The 19,521-nt window shown below is 36.7% G+C and overlaps 2 protein-coding genes and 1 long non-coding RNA gene across 11 annotated transcripts in view; 1 reads left to right on the top strand and 2 right to left on the bottom strand.

The window, feature by feature from the left end:
• The first annotated feature begins 988 nt into the window (after window positions 1-988).
• Window positions 989-2,458, top strand: LOC147756614 (uncharacterized). The gene is made up of 3 exons (XR_015323168.1): window positions 989-1,102; window positions 1,305-1,428; window positions 2,147-2,458. It is a non-coding gene; the product is annotated as an uncharacterized LOC147756614 (long non-coding RNA).
• A 9,564-nt stretch (window positions 2,459-12,022) lies between these two features.
• LOC111246400 (putative ATP-dependent DNA helicase Q1) lies at window positions 12,023-18,374 on the bottom strand. Of its 2 annotated transcripts, XM_022795930.2 has the most exons (10): window positions 18,231-18,374; window positions 16,998-17,167; window positions 16,643-16,781; window positions 16,124-16,248; window positions 15,671-15,901; window positions 15,129-15,394; window positions 14,567-14,735; window positions 14,171-14,397; window positions 13,501-13,714; window positions 12,023-13,311 (listed from the first exon to the last, which is right to left on the bottom strand). In XM_022795930.2, the coding sequence occupies exons 2-10, from the start codon at window positions 17,160-17,162 to the stop codon at window positions 12,949-12,951; spliced, it is 1,899 nt and encodes a 632-aa protein (XP_022651665.1). In that variant the 5' UTR covers window positions 17,163-17,167; window positions 18,231-18,374; the 3' UTR covers window positions 12,023-12,948. The 2 variants fall into 2 exon arrangements, with proteins under 2 accessions (XP_022651665.1, XP_086838881.1); XM_086982755.1 differs by lacking the exon at window positions 18,231-18,374 and having other exon boundaries at window positions 16,124-16,171.
• A 142-nt stretch (window positions 18,375-18,516) lies between these two features.
• The window catches only part of LOC111246402 (aldehyde dehydrogenase, dimeric NADP-preferring-like), a 7,897-nt gene continuing 6,892 nt past the window's right edge, over window positions 18,517-19,521 (bottom strand). For 6 of the 8 annotated variants that reach the window (XM_022795939.2, XM_022795937.2, XM_022795938.2 and 3 more), the window contains one exon: window positions 18,517-19,366. The gene's annotated coding sequence lies outside the window, so the exon portion shown is untranslated. The remainder of the gene's footprint in view (window positions 19,367-19,521) is intronic. The other 2 variants (XR_015323167.1, XR_015323166.1) reach the window with 1 other exon arrangement.

Genomic DNA, 19,521 nt, shown 5'->3' with positions numbered 1-19,521 from the left:
TCTATCGAACCCATTAAGATACTTATTTTTTATAACAGGAATTAAAGTGACTCGATCCTTAGCTGATTTGAGTTCAAATGTGCTCTTATTTTGGGTGTCCAAATTGATCGTTAAGAGCTCCCATCGCGCCGCTGTTGTGATTAATGTTAAAAACGCTAAGTTCCCACTTTGTATTGCGTCAACAGCATACAAGCATTTACAGGATAAGAGTTCTCTCACACTGAATTCCCCCCTCGAACACCAATTAGAAATAGGTCGTTCTGACCTTCATGACGAACTATAAAAACTGTTTCGTCGTCGCCATGCGTCCCGATCGGTATCATTTCTTTTACTTTGACAGACAGGTAAATCTCAGCGTCGGACACAATTATTCCACGCGAATTGCTGACTAATCGCCTAAGAAGTCGTCTCAACAAAAAGAAATTCGAAAGTTTGTTCATTCCACTTGAGTATTCGCAGATGCTTGTGATTTTCTCCATCAAATAGATCTAACAATTTCCACGAGTACAGTAATTGTATCGTTAGCGTTATAGATAAAAAGTATATCTCCATTTCGAGTCCAAACTAAAATGTCGTCTCCGAATGTTGTGATCCCTCGAATATTTTGCCCGGCCGGAGAGTCGATGACGATTATGCCATAGCTTTCTACAACAAACAGCTTTTTTTTCTCTTAAAGCTGCCGGATTATACATTATATCGAGCATTGGCCAGTTTCCGCCACACTTGACATATTTGCGGATACCGTCGACAATCTCTAGTGGCTTGCACAAACCATCTGTAGTTTTCGACACAATATAGACTTAGAGACTTGTTCTGGTCGAGTGGTATCTTTTCATGAGTAAGCGCTGCCGTCGGAAAACCTCCATAGGTAATATTCCACACGTGCTCATCTTCACTTTGTCATACACATCGTTCACTGCTAAGTCGACCCCGGAGCATGAATTATTATTAAGTTGACTAATTAATTTTTCTCCAGCCTGTGTATTGTTAACTGGATCACTGTCAAGCCAGTGCCATATTTGTGCGACAAGCTCGCCTCTCAACTCTGCATCAAGACTTAAGTTCTCAAGTATTTCACCTAAGCAGGCCACATCATTCAGCTGTATGTTTTGACCCATTAAGGAACTCTGGATCGAGCATACATGCGTGTAGATTTTGATTCAGATAGTCATGTAATTGCTCAATGAGCGCTGGCATTTGAAGTTTCTTGACGGCTACGACGAGCTGCACTATTTGACTAGCTGGGATTGGGATTATCTAGTTGGTATAGATGTATTCTAATAAAAGATCGATAACGTTGACAGATATTTCAAGCCGAAGTGCCGGTCTGCCCTGTTCCGTACTCCCAGAACGCTCTGCCCCTTGAAGCAACTGAGTGAAGAAATCTGATGATTCCTCAAGGACGCACCCATGTGCGATTCGGATCAGGCAAGTCGGGTTGTTCTGACGACATTCTAAAAAAACGCAGTCACGCATCCCTTGCTGTTTTCGATAATCGGTCGCTTTTGCACGGCAGAGAAGTGTTTCTCCTAGATGTAGGTGGTTCTGCATTACGTGCCTTTGAAATGGTTTAGCAGCTGTGGAGGTCGGTTCTTAACTACTAAGCCTTGTACCAAGCACTTTGATTGATTTAGGAGTTAAGAGTCATTATCTGAAAGAGAGATACAATCATTTAGTATCAGAAACTTTAAGTACCTTATTACCCAATCTTAGAACTAACAACAAATCACAGCTGAGCATATCTTCGAAGTGTCCAGCAGTGAATACCATTGTTTTTCAAAGAAGAATATGCCGCTGCACGATTCTCTATGTAAACGGCGTTCAAATTCCCCTAACATTTTTTAACTGAACTTTCGAGTCATGTAAGATACACATAGAATTTTTTTTTTCCTGAATTTAGTTTCTAAGCACGCTGCAAAGTTTTGTATTTACAGTTAAAAAAAACTTTTTGAAAGTATTGCTACACATTTTGAGCTCTTTACACATAAAAACTCCGTTGCCCAAAACTGGCTCAGGAGGTGGTGAAACAGGGTCTATAAAACATTACACTTGGAGTTAAAAAGTAATATTTCACACATGTAATTTCTTCACTTTTTTGTATTTGGTAATGTTTCCATAATTGGCAAATGAATTCATATTCTTTTAGGTGCAAGGTACTGCGATAGCCTGACAAGGACATAATCTAGGAGAAAAATCAACGCGGAAGACTGTTAGTCTGTGCATGAAAGGGTGGATAAATGATTTGAGTTATACGTTTAACACTGTTACAATGGCTAGCACCTGGTTTTCCCAACACCAAGTGAACTGTGTCTATGCGCGGTCCTGAATTTAGACCACCTCACATATTCCTGAGTTTAGTAAAAACACACTTTAGCACTGGCCACTAATTGATGGATGTAGAAATATTTTTTTGGCTCAATTTATTTAATTGTAATGCATTACCCGTAACAGATAAGTACGACGCAGTATCACATTAACGTGTCGCAGTGTTCCCGTGTTCTTGGGAAATTGCGACATATCAAGTGGCTTTCCGAAGCTTCGAGATACCAGATCGGATAACACCAATTGACCGAGTGCAGGGGCTTCTTTCTATGAATCATCGCATCCGAATTGTACTACATATACATATATATATATATATATATATATACATAAGCATGACAATGCCAGTGAATAATGCTAAACCTGAGATTAACCGTAAGAATCATTCAAATCGATCGGTTTCTAATAGCTGCACAAGGTATATCTTTTGTCGGTCATTGAAGTCTGTGCGGTATACAGTTTACATGTTTTGTAAGTGGGAAAATATAAAAAAAAGACGACCCTGATTATGAAAATGCTTAGATACTCGGTTTGTGGCACAATGATCGTAGTTTATACCACTATTTTTTTATATTGTGATCGAGGAGTTGTTTACTGCTCTCACAATAACACTGTTCAACCGTATAAATCAGTTGTCTTCTATTCACCCGTATTGACCTTTTATATACGAAAATGACTCACTGTTCAAGGTGTTATCTGCTTTTAACTGAAAGATTCTCCTAAACAATGTACACTTATTGCTCAACAGCTCTAATCTTATAATGAAAAACAATTATAAGTAACTAATGGAGCAAGAAATATTCGCAAATCTCATATGAACTGACCAATATGCGTTCCTTGAAAAAGGCAACGCGTTTAGAAAGAAAATGTTCATATTGAAGCTTCCGATATCTTCTCGTATCTCCGATGACGTGGCATAGTAATTGGGACATTGGTTTTTGGTCTAACCGTTGGATAATTATAGTGTCGAATTTATGCAGTACCCTATCACTCCGAAAAACACGCTATTTCTCTATTAAGTTTAGTAAGTGTGTATTTGTGTAGTGTTGTATAACGACCATAAATATTACAGATGTTTTTTGACGCGAAATCACAATCAATCTTAGCAAGGACTAGCAAATTAACCTGTGAGCTGATTAATTAGACTCAGGGGACATAGACAACGTTGGGATTCAATATGTCTACTTAGAAGGTGATCTCTACGATCCATACCGATTCTTAATGTGTTTGATGATTATAGTAGTCCAAGGATCGTACTATTAACAGTTGTTACGGCGCATGAAACCTGGATAGGTTGAATACATGTCAAGATAAACGGCCGGAAACGTGTTGAAAAGATGAACATCGGTGGAATAGTCGAATGTACGGAACGAGAAATGTTGAAAGTCTGAGCTAGCTTAAGCTCTGTATGGAAATAGCTTTATATGACAGATAAGCATGAGGCCCGAATGAAGGAGAACGAAGAAGCTTTAGGTATATATCTGATGCCGTACCTATAGGGTAGCTATAACACATATAAGATCTTTCTAGGCATTGAACAAACACTTTAGATCTAAATCGACTCTGCGGTAATTGCTTCGACCTTCTAGCGCTTTCAACAATCAACTCAAATGTTTCCGACATTACCATGTTAGCATAGGTATAAAATTACTTTTAACATAGGTATAAAGTCACCTTTAAGAAGAGACTAATAATAAAGTCTCCTCTCAGTTTTTACGTTTAATTTATACATTGAGAGATAATAAATAAAAAAACTGAATTGGTTAATTTCAAAATCGATTTAAATTTTACAACTTAATTAACACTTGTGCACTAAATGACGAGATAGGTAGAGTTTTCACAACACAGGATATTGTGACAACTGACGTCCTAATCAAATGTGTTCTGCTGTATCCTTAGTATCATGTGTTTTGCCTTTTATTTTTGTAAAACAGTGAAGTATCTGGATTGCGCTTTGCGTACATTCGCACTTTTGGCGGATGTTCCTTTTCAACATTTGCTAAAGAGGTTGAATCCTCCCCAGTCAACAATGCTTTACGTCAGTCTTTGGTTATATGTATGCTTCAAAACGCGGCATAATGGTCAAATATTTTTATGCTTCTTTTGAACGCCACTTGCCACCAAGCTTTATTCCTTTACTACTAGCTAAATTATGCAATATGTGTAATTAAATAGCTAATGTTACGTTTTCCCTGTTAGACATCTTGCAACTTTGCACACATTTTTAGATGGCGATTGATTTTTATATTTATTTAAATTAACATTGGGAATCTGTTTTTTTGCACAAACACTTAATTACAGCGTTCAACGAAAATTAACCAGCTGATAACATTAAGGCCAGGTATCCAATGTGTAAATGATGGCCGCAACGCTGTAGCTCTGCTCGTATCTCTAATCAATTTTCTTTTGATCATTTTCTTTTGAATCAAGCTAAATGCTGCTTGAATAATTGTTTCATCTAAATTAAAAAAAAACCCTTGCCTGTATGTCTGTCGGACTCAGATCGACCCCTTAAATTTGTATCTAGCCTTTTCATTCTTCGAAGAGTTACGCGTAGGATGGAAGTAACTGGATAAATAATAATTTCCCTATAAAGTTTGTTTTTTTTCATCTTATAGACAACAATGTTAATTAGGAGAATCTGATGTTTTTTACAATTCCTGTTTTTTTGGCGTTGTTTTTTCTCATTTTTCAATTCTCAGGTTAAAAATTACCCCCGAAAGGCGAAAACCTAATTTAGCGTTTTATGGAAAAGTTTTTTTCTTGATGCCAATCGACGAGATGGGTAAAATGGTAATACATGTTCCTATACTTAAAATGAATATTTCGGCGTAAAAATGGTTAAAATTGTATTGACGGGTTCGTATTGCCCACGTGACAGTAGAGTGGAGATGCATTTCGAATGGCTACTTGAGCGCATTTCAAAAAATGCCAATTGGAAGTTAGAGCAGTTAATATTGAGCTGATTTTCGAGAAAACATTCCTGAATCATTTTGAGAAAAAAGACACAAGATATCAAAATAAAGGTATACATATTTATTATAAAAAATTAACACAATATAAAAATCCTCAATGTTTGGAAATTTCCTAAAGACAGAATTACCATGCTAACCAGTCTTCATGCAACACAGAGGTAACCACTTGTTGACAAAAGATGATTAAAGAAGCGATATCCTAAAAAACAAGTTAGTACATCAATTGAAACATATAAAATTATCATGCCATCTTTATTAGGTTTTCATTTTGTAAAATATGTAGCTATTTATTACGTCGGCGACATTCCGGAAATAGAATCAATAGGTATAGCAATATGTTTTACAAGTCTAAGACTCACGTACCTCCCTTAAAGTTCGGCAAACCTACTTATGTGGTAAACCCTACTCATGTGCGTTCCCGAAGCAGGGTCAGTCAAAACACTAGAAAAACCCCGTCATTACATTATAGAAACCTATCAAAAGCCAACAAGACACAGATCTACAGTTAGGTGAGGTCGTTGGCAAACATATCAGAATAGACTAATGAATAAAATTCAGAAGGTTAACGGGTTAGATTGTAACGAATCGAACAAACGAGAGTCATCGTAACGCTGGTGTATATATATAAAAAGATTTGACTTCATACATGGTAAAGGAATCTATACTATTAAATGAACTGTTTCTAGCATCTCGTTATATTTGGGTAACACAACGTCTTTGGAAGCGAGCGTGGGGTAAGCCACCATTGGGTCGGTTATTACGCACAAAGACACAAGCAGCGTTTTTTTCCCACATTTTTTAATTGTGCCTAAAAACATCCCAAAAGTATATTTACTGGAATGAAATTAAATCATATTTATTTAAGCCATATCCATGCTAAAACTCACTCTTCCAAATAAGAAGTAGCTTCTTAAAGGGGTAATTTTCAGATGATCATTGTTGCTAAGCCTAGCAGGGATATGTTAATCATGCTGCGCTCATTCCGGCGCAAGAAAAGTTTCATCTCTAAATATTGTTATGATGACATGCACTAGGACATATGTTATACCTAGTACAGTCATTAGAATGTATGTTACTGAATCCGTACCAATAAAGCACTGATGCCCGAATTTACTTGCCATTAATGTGCAAAAACGTATTCCAATCCCCCTGCTATTCATTGGAACGTTTGCGCGTGATCGGAAGTTGACTTTATTACTTCTGACAATGTGTTGCATGTTGAAATAATCAAATTTGAGCTAAGTTTAAATGTTCAGTTCATTAAAATCCTTGAACATGGAAACAGAGTAACATAGGCTTTTGCCTGTGATCTGTTGTTCCTCTTAGAAAAGGTTTACCTAGTGAAATTAACACCAGTAAAAGTAAACGATGGTGTCTCTTTTATTTTAAACGGCACTGAAAAGACTTGTTCAACGACCGGTTTAGGCTTCAACTTTGAAGATGCTTGGAGGTCTGCAAAAGCCATTCCAACCGTGCATGCACCTCTCCAAGAATATGTAAGGTAGTAGATATTGTGCAAACCTCTTCAAATCACTTACAAAGCCCATACATGCGTCGCCGCTTGGCCGCGTTCTCTAAGCGTAAACTGCAATGACTGAACCGCGTTATCCACAAACGGAGTGCATGAAATGTGACTCTTTCATAAAATGTTTTCACCGCGGATCAGCGTAAAAATGAATGCTTTGAATTAATGTAATAAGAATATCAATAGCTTAGCAAAAACACATACTCATTTATGCATTCCGATTTGAACGATTTGATAGTACTACTGCGACCTCTGCTGATAAAAGACGTGATACATGCTACTGAATCCAACCTGTTGCTATTTTGTGTGTATTGCTCCTGCTGCCTTCTTTCATTGGCTGCTTTTTAAGACATTTCTTGCATACGCCTGAAGCCTGGAACTTGGCTCGTTTACATCTTAATTCTGCCATTTGCGGAAGCCGAATCAAACAATCGATGTGCCTTTGATCCCGTCAATCACCTTCATTCTATAAACAGCTTCGAAAACACAGCCAATCATACTGCCGTACTGTATCTTGATCCTTTTGAACTGTGACTCTATCAGCGTACCTCCAGCAGATTGAAGATTAATCTTTTCTTGACAGGTAGTCTTGTGCTCCGTCTCGAGCGAACAATTCGCGATATGAAATAACACAATTGTTGAAATCGTAGCTGAACATTTGCTATAAATTTCTAAAAGGTTACTAATAGTGTTAAATTTGTGATGGCTAGCATTTCATCACTTTAACGACGAAGTTGAAGGTCTTTCAAGCTCAAAATAACGCACAACAAACATCAAGTTAATGACTTCGTTGTAGATCTCGATTCATAAACTAAACAATACATATCGTTCTGTTATATACTCCATTTTAATGACGCTTCGTCGGACGCGCTGACTACTGGATATTTAAGTGTTTTTACCGATGAAAGAAGTAGCTTTAAAAATAATTGCATCTGTATTTCCAAGTCTTCTCAGATAATTCAATCCGAACGTTGTGGTTGACCTATTCCACAACTGTACATTTCGGTTATAATATATGCACTATTTAGGCAAATATGAATGTTTTTGTTTAGTTCAAACTGAACTAGGTGGATTATATTCAGAAGAGGGAAAAGATAGCAACATCGCCGTTTTTAGATAATTTTGTCCCGCGAAAGTGAGCTTTTTGTCCATAAACACATGTTTAGTCTACAAATGTGACAGCATGATAAATTTCATATTGAAAAAACCAGTTAGAAGCAGCAGCGGTACTACATCAAGATCTCAGTCGCTCAACTAACATTATACATTGGATATGGCTCTGTGCTTCATTTAGGTTAGGACACCTTGTGCACGCATGCACGCTACCGTGGTACCTTATAACTATTTGCTAATAAACTATAATTGTGCGTTCTTCAGGCAATGCGCATAATTATTCTAATTATTTATGCATAACACTATATTCTTGTTAAGCCAACGATAATTCGTTGCCTACATGCTGCCTTAAATTAAGGTTTGAGATTTTTTTCATTACACCGTTCTATTCATGGCTACTTCAATAGCGTCGTGCTCCATTGTAGTTATAATAGTTTGCGTATATTATACTTATGTCCTATCTTCGCCCTGTCGATTAGTTTACATTTAGTAGGCTAATGGTCAGAACGTAATTTGCACCTCCGGGTGGATAAAATATCCTAAGTAAAAGCTCTGGAGACTCTGGGCACATTTATTCTTATCAATAGCGCTAAAAACATTACTGCACTCATAAAAACTGTAACTATTAGTTATCTGTTCTATGGAGAAAATGACAAGTATTTGAAAACATTTAAATAGTCATCCTTGAAATCCTGGAACTTCTTCTGATCACTGCCAAGAACGAAGTTTTGGACGGTTAACTCGCAGTATGCATGAAGTAACTGTGTTCGACGCAGAAATCTCCCAACTTACCACAGGAGATTTTATCGATGGTTGCACGGTGCTGACGGGACAATTTTTTGGCTTGTCATGAAAGCCACAATAACCTATTCCTAATCGGCATTCAGCGGCAGAGAATGTTCCTGCATAGCGAAAATTTGTATTATACCGACGCAATACAAAATGGAAACGTTGCGTTTCTAACGTCTATCGCAGTCGCAACACGATCACCAGCCCTAATGTTCAGACTAAAAGCACTTTTAAATTTGAATCAGCAAAAGATCGAGTCGTTTTGATTCCCGTTATAACATCGATATCTTGTGGTGAATTTCGTAGAGACACAGATCTTATGAATATGGCCATTCGGCAAAAAACCTTGCTGTCTTGAAAAATATAAGTCTCTATCTCGAATTCAGCCACTTGAAAACACACTTGTGATAAATGTTAAGACAAGAAACCAGCAATATACCAAGAATATTTATAACGGTACTAAAATAAAATCATGTTCATGCATTCTAAACCTCGCAGGAATTTAAAGATCAATTTAAATAAAGTAGATTTCTGAAATCATCTGCGATATTAAACACTTTACCTTATTGGTATGTACCATTATAACTGTTTAACTTACACAACGTTTCGGCGAGGCTAGATTCTGTACGGCGAAAAACAGAACTAAGCAGCAACGAGTTAGGATCCAATGTGAATAATAATATCGAAATACAGGAAGTAAATACGCACAATTCTAGCAAAAAAATTGATATTGTCATTGAAGATGTATAATAAATAACGACGAAAGTGGAATTTGGAAGATTTAGGTACGCAGATAATTTTACGTAATGTATGGTGAATTTACGCATTTTACTTTCGGATGTTCGAAAAACCTTTCTAAACAACAAAACATAAGGTAAGAACGATACGTATTCAAAATTTTCAATAGAAAAATTTTGTTTTGTGGCTCGCGTAGGCATCGCATGGCAGGGCCGACATTGATGTGCATTTTATGATCAAGTAATGAAAAAAATAAAGAGACTAATATGTATGGATGCTTCTAACATGAACGACAATCGGCTGCCGTAATTTTTCGAGCAAAATACCAGGCTGTATTTGTATAGAAGCCTGTTCCGATGTCCACGTATTGTACAGTCTAAGGCTAAAGAACTCTATTCAGAAGAAAAGTTATTTATGATTGGCATAAATGAGTTATATTAAGTGAATACCACAGCTAAATGTATGTTTTGACAAAGTTCGTAATGACAGAAGCAGATTAGCTGGTCGCGGTAGTGATATTCGTAAAGGCAGCAATCCTACAATCACAACAGACTACAGGAGCAATTTCATAAAAGTTGTAAAAGTAGCTCTAGATGGCCTATAAGTAAGGTCGTGCTAAGATGTGTGCCGTCTGAAAGTCGAATAAATCAGTTTCATGCTCCGTTTTTGGTTTAAGATCTGCTGCGCTACTCCAGAATTCAACAAAACTCAAGATACTTTGCACGAAATATCGATTTAGCAAGGACAACACCAATCATAAATTTGATGACTAACCTTTACCTACTATGAGTAAAATCACTGTGGAACCGGGACGGAAAAGTTGCAATGTTTCCCATAAAGGTTTTTCTGAAGAAGTTTGAGCAACTGAAAAAATAAGATAGCAATTTTAGAACGTTTCAATACAAGGTAAACCCGTTTTAGTTGTCGATGATGGAGGAGTTTATTCGCGGCAACAAGTAATTGTTACGTAACGTTAAATATATATAAGAACGTTTATAAGTTTGTGTGGCCATTTTCGCGCGTTTGTTAAAGCTGCCCAAAAAAAGCCTTCCTATCAAATCAAGGGCACCAAGTTTTAATAGACGAAAAGGCACATTGAACTGTTCATAAAACGAAAGTACGAATTGATATAGCTCGGAAATCAGAACGGATTAATTTACCAAGGCCCACTTATAGTACAATACCAACGTGTAATTTCAATTAGGTGCCTTTTTCTGGAAACATTACGGTTTTAACATTTTCGTGCCCTTTAACTATCAAGTTCGTCATGATAGCTCTTTCTGATCGACATATGGAGTCAAAACAACTCGATAATTTGCTGCCCAAAGGACATCGTTTTCATATTGTGGGTGTCGCTAGAGTTGATCACAAAAGATGTCTACTGAAATTTTACTGTCATTATTGACACATACCATCGATCTGCCCTCTCGATTGCTTCGACAGGCTACGCGCAATTATGCGAACGTAAGGCCTTTTCACACTGCATTTCTACATTAACGCTACTCAAATTAAGATTATTAGGTTTATTTGTACACATAAAAACATTATATTGCGCTCGCTATGTACCCCCACTGGAAAGAGTCTAGCTAGTCTAGGTGATGTAAAGACTGTTTCGTCGGACACCAATTTTCCGAGACGATCGTAAACGACTTATTTTATGGCCAGCTCTTTTTCTATCAACACAAACTAGTTTTATTACATGTTCGTTTAATTTGACAATTTGCAAATTCGTACTATTCTCGCTGTCGAATACAAGCTCAGCGCTGGGAGTTCTCTTAGTATTGCCTATTAAAAATATCCTGCCAGATTATGTTTACACAAAGTTATTGTCTCCGGACGTGGTTATCCCTCGCACATTTTGCATACCCGATGGGAACAAAATGCGCAAGGTTTCACCTGAAGAGACAACTACATCGATAGCATGACTTTTTATGACGAAGAGCTCATCTCGCAGTAAGACGGACATGCCGACCACGAAATCAAGATTTGTGACACTGACCTGTGTTGTATATCTTTCATAATGCCACCAGATATTATTATTTGAATCTTCGCCGCGCCCTCGGCTTTGCAGGATGCAATGCATAGTGAGGATATCTTTATTACTTTGGCTCGTCTTCATATGTGTCGGATAGAGATTTTAGAGTGAGATGCAGTACTCTTTTAGGGCTTAATTTAATCCGAAATATTCCCGCAAATAACTACCAGCTGCAATCGAAAGACCGTCTGTTCTATATTTTAGGGTAAGATCAACGAATATACAAATTTGATTTATGGTTAACGTGCTGCGATATCGCCGTGTTATGTCTAAAATCATAATGGCTTTCCCTTTTACTTAATAACTTCTACTGTAAATCATTCGTATACAATAGTATGTGCAGTTCACGTAGAGATCTTATGCAACATGCACAACTCCTTCTGGTGTAAAACAAAATGCTTACTCGTAGTCCTAAGTGTAATAGCCGACTTCATGGCAGCGTAGTAAAATATGGCTTTGGAAAAGTAGTTCCCGAAATGAATTCGATTTCTCACAACAATTGCTGAAAAAAGTGTGTGCATTAAATCGTGCACTAAGAAACTCTGACAGATCCCTTTATTAATAGTCATATATTAATATAGAATATATCATACATTAATATAATGATTATGTGATATAACAAATTAAGTTTGTCTACACTTTTTAGTGTATGACTACCGTTAATTATTAAGCCTCCTTCCGGTATATTCTTGTCTAAATGGGTTCCCAACGCGCCGCAGACAATGAACATGTACATTGTAATGAAACGCCCGAGCTTTTTGTAAAAACAAACAATATAACGTACCACAAGGCTAATCCTGCTTGGGAATTCTGAAGCAGGTTTAGAGACTGAAATTATATATTTTATATCTCCTGCAACCCAAGTATATTTTGCGTGAGCGCGCAAATTATTTAAGTAGCTTTTTTTACATTATAGATATTATTCGGATTTTTTTAATAAAAGCAATAAAGAAAATTAAAACAGCGAGTAAGCAGACAAAAATATTGATTGAAACATCGATCATGGATCATACAGGCTTACCAAAAACATTTCGATTTACATGTTGAATATGTTGTCAAATTGATAATAGTGTGTACTAGCGAAATTTTATTGAACATCTTTGACAACAAGCATCTTAACCAAACCAAAGTTCTTCTCTTCTTTAAGCTCATATGTTAAGTACCGACTTAGTTGGCAAGCCATTTAACAATCTTTCAGAAACAAATTAATCCTGCTTCGATATATGTATATACCATTTGCATACGTTTCCGTTTTAATTACGCACTATATGCACTCATACTTGTTTGTAGCTAAAGACGAACATCTTCGCCACGAACGAAGTACACATTTTGAGAATGGCCTAAAGCTTACTAACTTTTCCTATGTATTTTCAGACAGTACATACCGTGTTCAAAGGTTTTGAAGAATACAATATGTATTTTCATTGAAAATATATGAAAAAAGATGTTACTCAGTCGTCATCGGCAACGGTTACAATGCCTGGAGATCGTTTTCTTTTCTCTCCAGCAAAAACGCTTTTACTGGTACTTGCATTACTCCCGTTTCCATCTCCGAGAGGAACACACTCCATAAGGGCACGATCTCTTCCACTGACCACGTCCGACATTTTCATTCCAGCTGACAAAAAGGGTATAGTCGAGTAGGGCGTGAAGTGGAACTTCTCTTCGAGATAACCCTGACAGAGACTCCACGACACTAGCTCCTCTAGACGTTCTTTGGGTAGTGAGGTACGGTCCTTACCTTTTTTTCGGAGAGCCTCGACCAACTTATTGCCGGTTAACCGGATCTCACCGATCTCAGCTTCATCAAGTACCTAAATAATAAACAATATTTACATACAAGTTGCGCATATCAATTGACCATACAACGTTAACACGATATATTAGTTCAACAAGATTTGCTGAGTTATTCCATTTGTCTTATCGGAGGTGGAAAAGTCAGTTAACTGCTGTTCTTCAATAGGTAAAAAAATTCACTGTCATGAAATAAAAACATAACTCACTTGACTCATGATTTTGATAACATTGGACACGTCGGAGGTGCGCGGTTGGTGTCCATGCGCACAATTATCGCATTTTATTTCTTGAGACTTAGAAAAACCTTGCCGATTGATAACCATTGATGTGGAGCATGTAGGCGAATCCTTGTCCTCGCTGAAGTACTTGGCCAAAAGAGATCGCCGACAACGGCTTTGGTCTAAACAGTATGCCACGACGCTAGATATTTCAAATAATAGATTACATTAATATAGACTAAGCGCAGGAATAGTTTTTCATTCTAAGCATTCGTTGTAGGGAAGCCAAATTCACCTTTAATGTGCATTATTATTGGCTTACACGACATCTGTACATAATTACTTAAGAGATTTAAACAGATCCTCTTACCAGCTGTTATTGTTAACTTTTTACTATAAATTTATATCACATATATGTCTACTGATCATTCTCTTTCAAATCAATAACGTTCCCGGCCATTCTTTATTGGTTTAATGTAAAAGGCAACTTTTAGTTTACCCAATGAACTCCCCTTTCCAGTTAAGTAATATTTTTTTCAATAGCTTTATTAGCGATGGAGTAACGAGACCCTCTCGTCTCATTTGGGTCGTTGCCTATCGAAACCATAATATAAAGAACGTTTAAAGTATACAACTGAAAAAATTCGAAAATTCCAACCTGTAGAGATTCTTGGCGCCATTCTTTTCAGCGTAGACCATTGACGACTGACGGAAAATATCTTGAAAACGAAAAAAAACAATACAGTCCGCAGGTAGACCATCACGTCCGGCCCTACCAGACTCCTGATAATAATTTTCCATAGACTTTGGTATCGTGTGGTGAATCACGAACCGAACATTTGCTTTGTCGATGCCCATTCCAAAGGCAACTGTTGCAACCACTACCTGTGAAACGAAATAAGTTAAGCTTTATACACGAAATTTATCCATAACGGCATACCGAATACAATCAGTATTTAATTGCTGACAGGGCTACCTATCTCTTATGGAGTAATTACTACCTTTTTGCATTTTCCGTATGTTAATAATTTAGGACACGGCTACTAACACTAACCTGAATCTTTCCAGATGACCATCGCCGGTGTACCTTTGAACGTTTTTCGGATTCGAGAGAAGCATGATACGGGTAAGCTGAAATGCCATGCTTTGAAGAGAGATGTACAGCTACGTCTTCCGCCTCTTTTATTGAGAAGCAATATACGATACCCGTTTGATCGCGATACCTGTACATATTAATAAATAATTCTCATCTCAATTAGTACCGTCATCGACATATACTTCCTCTGCATCATTGCATACAGTTCTATTGTGCTAAAACTTATCAAAACCACCGTATAGGTGTAATATTAACAGCTTTATTATTCAAGTTAAATTTAAAAAAAGAACAGAATAAACTAATATTTTTCGCATTATTATTATTGCGACATAGAAAGATTTAGTACATACATTTTCTATATAACAGCTTTCGATCGTTTAAGCTTCAGCTACTATGATTCAGTTACACTTATCTCATAAAAAAATCAGTATCACAATTCTTCTCGCATCAACTGGTATTGATCTGATATTTTGCTGCACATGATACCTTTGAGTTAAATCATAGCGAAAATATAACTAACCGGCTTTTGATAAGGGTTCCGATAGCGTTTGGGACATCCTGTGGCGCCCGTTCAACACTATACTTCAAGTTGGGTCGATCAAAAGCATCTCGTAAAATGGCGAGATCTTCATCAAGCGACAACATTTCAATAACATCCGCAGCCAACGTACGGGAGGCAGTAGCTGTTAAACCAAGTACTGGTACGCCTGGAAACTGCTTCTTTAAAATGCCAAGATAGTTATAATCCGGGCGAAAATCGTGGCCCCACTGCGAACAGCAATGTACCTGAAATGAGCAGTTCTTCTTTAACATTCCGCACTATTGTAAATGCACACTATAGTAACTACAATACATTCAGGCTAAAACGTAAATTTAACATAGTACTAGAACACTAGGAAATCTTTTAAAGTGACTTTGATAAGGTGTACTATATAAACAATTGGCACATGAACCACACGTATGCAGTTACGGCAGATGTGTTTGTGCACCCACGTTAAGAAATCATGGATTAAAAGATACGCAGATTTAGCACTCTATATACAACTTTACTCATTCACGAACCTCGTCGATAGCAAGAAGTTTAAGCTTTTTTAATTCCCAGCATTTTTGCAGCTTACTCATGAAGAGCTTCGACTTTGCAAGTCGCTCCGGAGTCACATAGAGTAACAGCGTATTTTCACTCGTTGACGGAAATAGCATTCGCTTGAGGATCGAGGAACTTTCCTCGCGTGGAAGTTGCGAATGAAGACATGCTACTGGCAAAGTAGGACAACGCGTCTGAACCTGCATGACCTATACACAATGTGCGTGTAAACAGAAGGTATATCTTTAGGTATATCGAGCAAAGGCCTTTAAGACTGAAAAACATTAAAAAAACTACAAAGCACGAGTAACGTATGTAATCAGTTTGATTGTGATTGATAGCATTAACGCGAAATTCTCACAAGCTGCAATCAAGAAGTTTTAATGAAGAACCAGCTAAGCTTGTTTTTCTGTTTGCACGAAAAAGCATACCTGATCTTCCATCAGCGAGACAAGAGGTGTGATTACGATCGTGAGACCCTGCAGATACATAGAAGGCAGTTGATAGGTTAAACTCTTCCCTCCTCCAGTAGGCATTATTAGTATACAATCTTTGCCTGCAAAAGAAAAACAGAACTCCCAGAACAATCGTTCTTCTTATTAAATCATAATTTGAAAATATTGCATATGAATTAACAATATATTGAACGCAACAGTATAGTGATTGTATCCGTGTAAGCTAACATGGGTAACCGTAACAGTCAACAACAACACGAACATGTCTTGTTTTCCACGTTAATGAAATTAGGTCAAGTTGATAAAGTCAACATATTTTTTTCAGAACATTCTTTGAGAAAGTAGAAACTCTTTCCAAGCATTTCGATCTGTCAGCTTTTATATAAAGCTGTATATGATGCTTTAACAAGCTAACATATTACTCTTTATAGATACTGTCTGCAGATAGTTCCGTTCAGTACAATGCGCTAGGATACAAAAAGGACCTGTAAGCACCTGAAAGAATACAATTGATGGCAGTTTCCTGCATGCCTCGAAACGCTTCAATTCCGAAAGCATCCTTACGCAGGCTACCAATCTTTTCTGACCATGGAAAATTGCTCCCACGGAACTCTTGGCCGTCTTGACGTACCACCTGTAACCACACACATCATATTAAAAATACAAGTGCAGTTATTGACTAGGAGGAATGTACACAGCAAGTACATCACGAAAGAACTCATATTATAAACTCTGCAACCTCAGAAGTAATAGGTCCGAGAAGTATTGTACCTTAAATGCAACTTGTCTACAGATGACAATCGACTCGACAATATATAGCCCAAGCTCAGCGCTGTGCCTTGATAATTACCTGACTCTTGATAATCTGCTCGAGAGTTTTCTTTTCATCCTCGAGGCTGGCTTGCTCAGATCTGAGTACGCGTATTTTCTTACGAACTTCTTCAAGCGCCGACTCTACCTCTCGAAGACGGCGTTTCTCAGCTACTGACGCCATTGAGCTGTTAGCTCCGGCCATGGCCTCTGGAATATGCGCCAAACATTTGAAATATATGTGCATCATATAACTGCATTTATCATACAGAGTTTACTATTTCCACACAACATAACGCAACACGATCCTGATTTCAAATTTGGAAGTGAAATAATTGTATTAATTATTAAAATAAATTATAAAATAAATTTGTGTATGCATGAATCTCAGCCCTATCTCACATCTAGCTTTAGTGTGGAATAGAGTAGCCTCCGTCCTTTTAATACATGGTCCAACTGAAATATTCTTTATCCTTGAAACTTAAATGTCTATTGTATAAAGGTTGCCGCGTCCAGAAAAAATTATATCACTAGATGTTTCTAGCCACTAGATGTTCTTAAACTTAAATATCAATTTTAAATGCAAGAAATTGCTGCGACGCAACCCAATAGGATGAGTTTTTAACCATTTCCCGTGTTTTGAAAAACAAATTAATTAATATTAAATAAAGAGTTTAGATTTAGTTACATATGTGATATTCCCAATAACTAGATTGATAACGACTTTTCAGTAAAAAGTTTCAGAAAGACTATATTTAGGTTAATCGGGTTCAAAATAAAAAAAATCCAGCAGTCAAAAAACGTTGCCACCGAACTGCACTAACCCAAATCAGTAACTCTTTTGAAAATCAACGAATGTGGCAGATACGAATACTTTTGTGTGTAGCCTGAATTAAAAGCATATAATATGTATTGCACAAGGTTGCATCCTGCTTTTATATATATATATATATATATATATATATTGCCACTGGTCAATTATCGACCGAATAGCTCCCATTTATTCCATTTTGATAAAGGCAAATAAGTTTGACATTTAATAGGCATATATCATTACTTATCATTGTTGACTATATCCTTTTTCAATAAATGATAGTGCACAGTTCTGTTAAAAATGTAGTCTTTATATTAGCAAAAAAACGGTATCTTACACTTAAAATATCTGACTACAGAAATTAAGCTTTCTATTTGAAATAAAATCACTTTGAGCTGAAGCTTAGGTTAACATGATATAAACACCTTAAGTTCTCCTTATAGGAATAATTTAAAATACCTTGCTCGTAGCAAATTTAAGCTTTCGGATGTCTTCCCACTTGAAATAATGCTTACGCATTCACATATACAACTTTCATCATTGTCAGAAAATCAACACATTATCCAGCCAAAGATTTTCCTTTATCAATAGATTGAAATTCATATACATTGAATCGGAATTGAATGTATTTCATGCACCGTTCTGAGCCTTCGTGGGTATCTGTGGATTGGCTATTTCTAACACAGCTACCGTGATAATGAATTTTATAGAAAGTGTCTCTAACTAAATTGAAAACACCGTTAGCTAATGGGTTTGCATATATTTTCTCTATAAAACAAAACAGATTAATCGGTAAAGAACCCTTCCGTAGAGCCGGCCAGCACTAGAGAGATGCTAAGTATTTTCTTTGGTGATCAGATGTCGAAACAAACGTCGTCTGCCACACAACCATTTTAAGGGAGAGAAGGCGGACTCCTTTGTAAATAACGCAAAGGGTAGCGATAGCACCAAACATTTAACTGACTTCAACTTGTAAAATTCACTGAAAAAAAGATCCAAAAAGGCTTCGAGGTTATAGAAAGCAACGAAGAAAACTTTTTAGTAGCCATATAAACAGCAAAATCAGCCTGAAATCTTCCACATTATCTATTCGCCCAAATTATTTATTGAAGAAATCGATTTAATCATCAAACCTTATGAACGTATCGATTTTTTCCTTATTACTTTTTCTAACAAATATTTCGACGTAGATATATCACGCGGGAATCTAGAGCCAACTTATTGAACTGTTAATCCTATTGAAATTGAGTTTGCCGAACTTATATAGCAGTACTATATATTGCTATCATCTGCTCCGTTTTTAAGCATTAATCAAACCCCAAGTACTTATGTATTGCTTAGCAATGAGCACTTTCACAAAGAAGCCAGCTGAGCTATTTTTGGCTGGAAGTAATGCGAAAACCAAATATTTTTTTTATGAATCATATTGTATAGATACTTGTTGTATTTTGCCATAGGTATATTGCATCTAAACCAGAAGCGTACTTTTTTTTCTTATATTCAACCTTTAATTTTTTGTTATTATTGTTTTTATGTACTGAGAAGTTTCAGATGTCTTGATCGTTCCGGCCCTTCGAGGTCATATGCAGTACGGTCTAATGAGGAACAGAAAGAAAATTGAGTTAGTGGAGGAAGTTAAATTCGAAGTTACGAAAATCTTTCATTACCAGTTAGCATGGTACTTGTATTTGCCAGTTTTATATAGTTCAAAATAAACGGAATAATTAAAAGAGCTTATTAATTATATATA

The sequence above is a fragment of the Varroa destructor genome, unplaced genomic scaffold (assembly GCF_002443255.2).
Source record: "Varroa destructor unplaced genomic scaffold, Vdes_3.0 BEIS01000003.1, whole genome shotgun sequence".
NCBI classification, from domain to species: Eukaryota; Metazoa; Arthropoda; class Arachnida; order Mesostigmata; family Varroidae; genus Varroa; species Varroa destructor.
The sequence above is the reverse complement of the archived record's forward strand: the minus strand, read 5'-3'. Positions and strand labels throughout refer to the sequence as shown.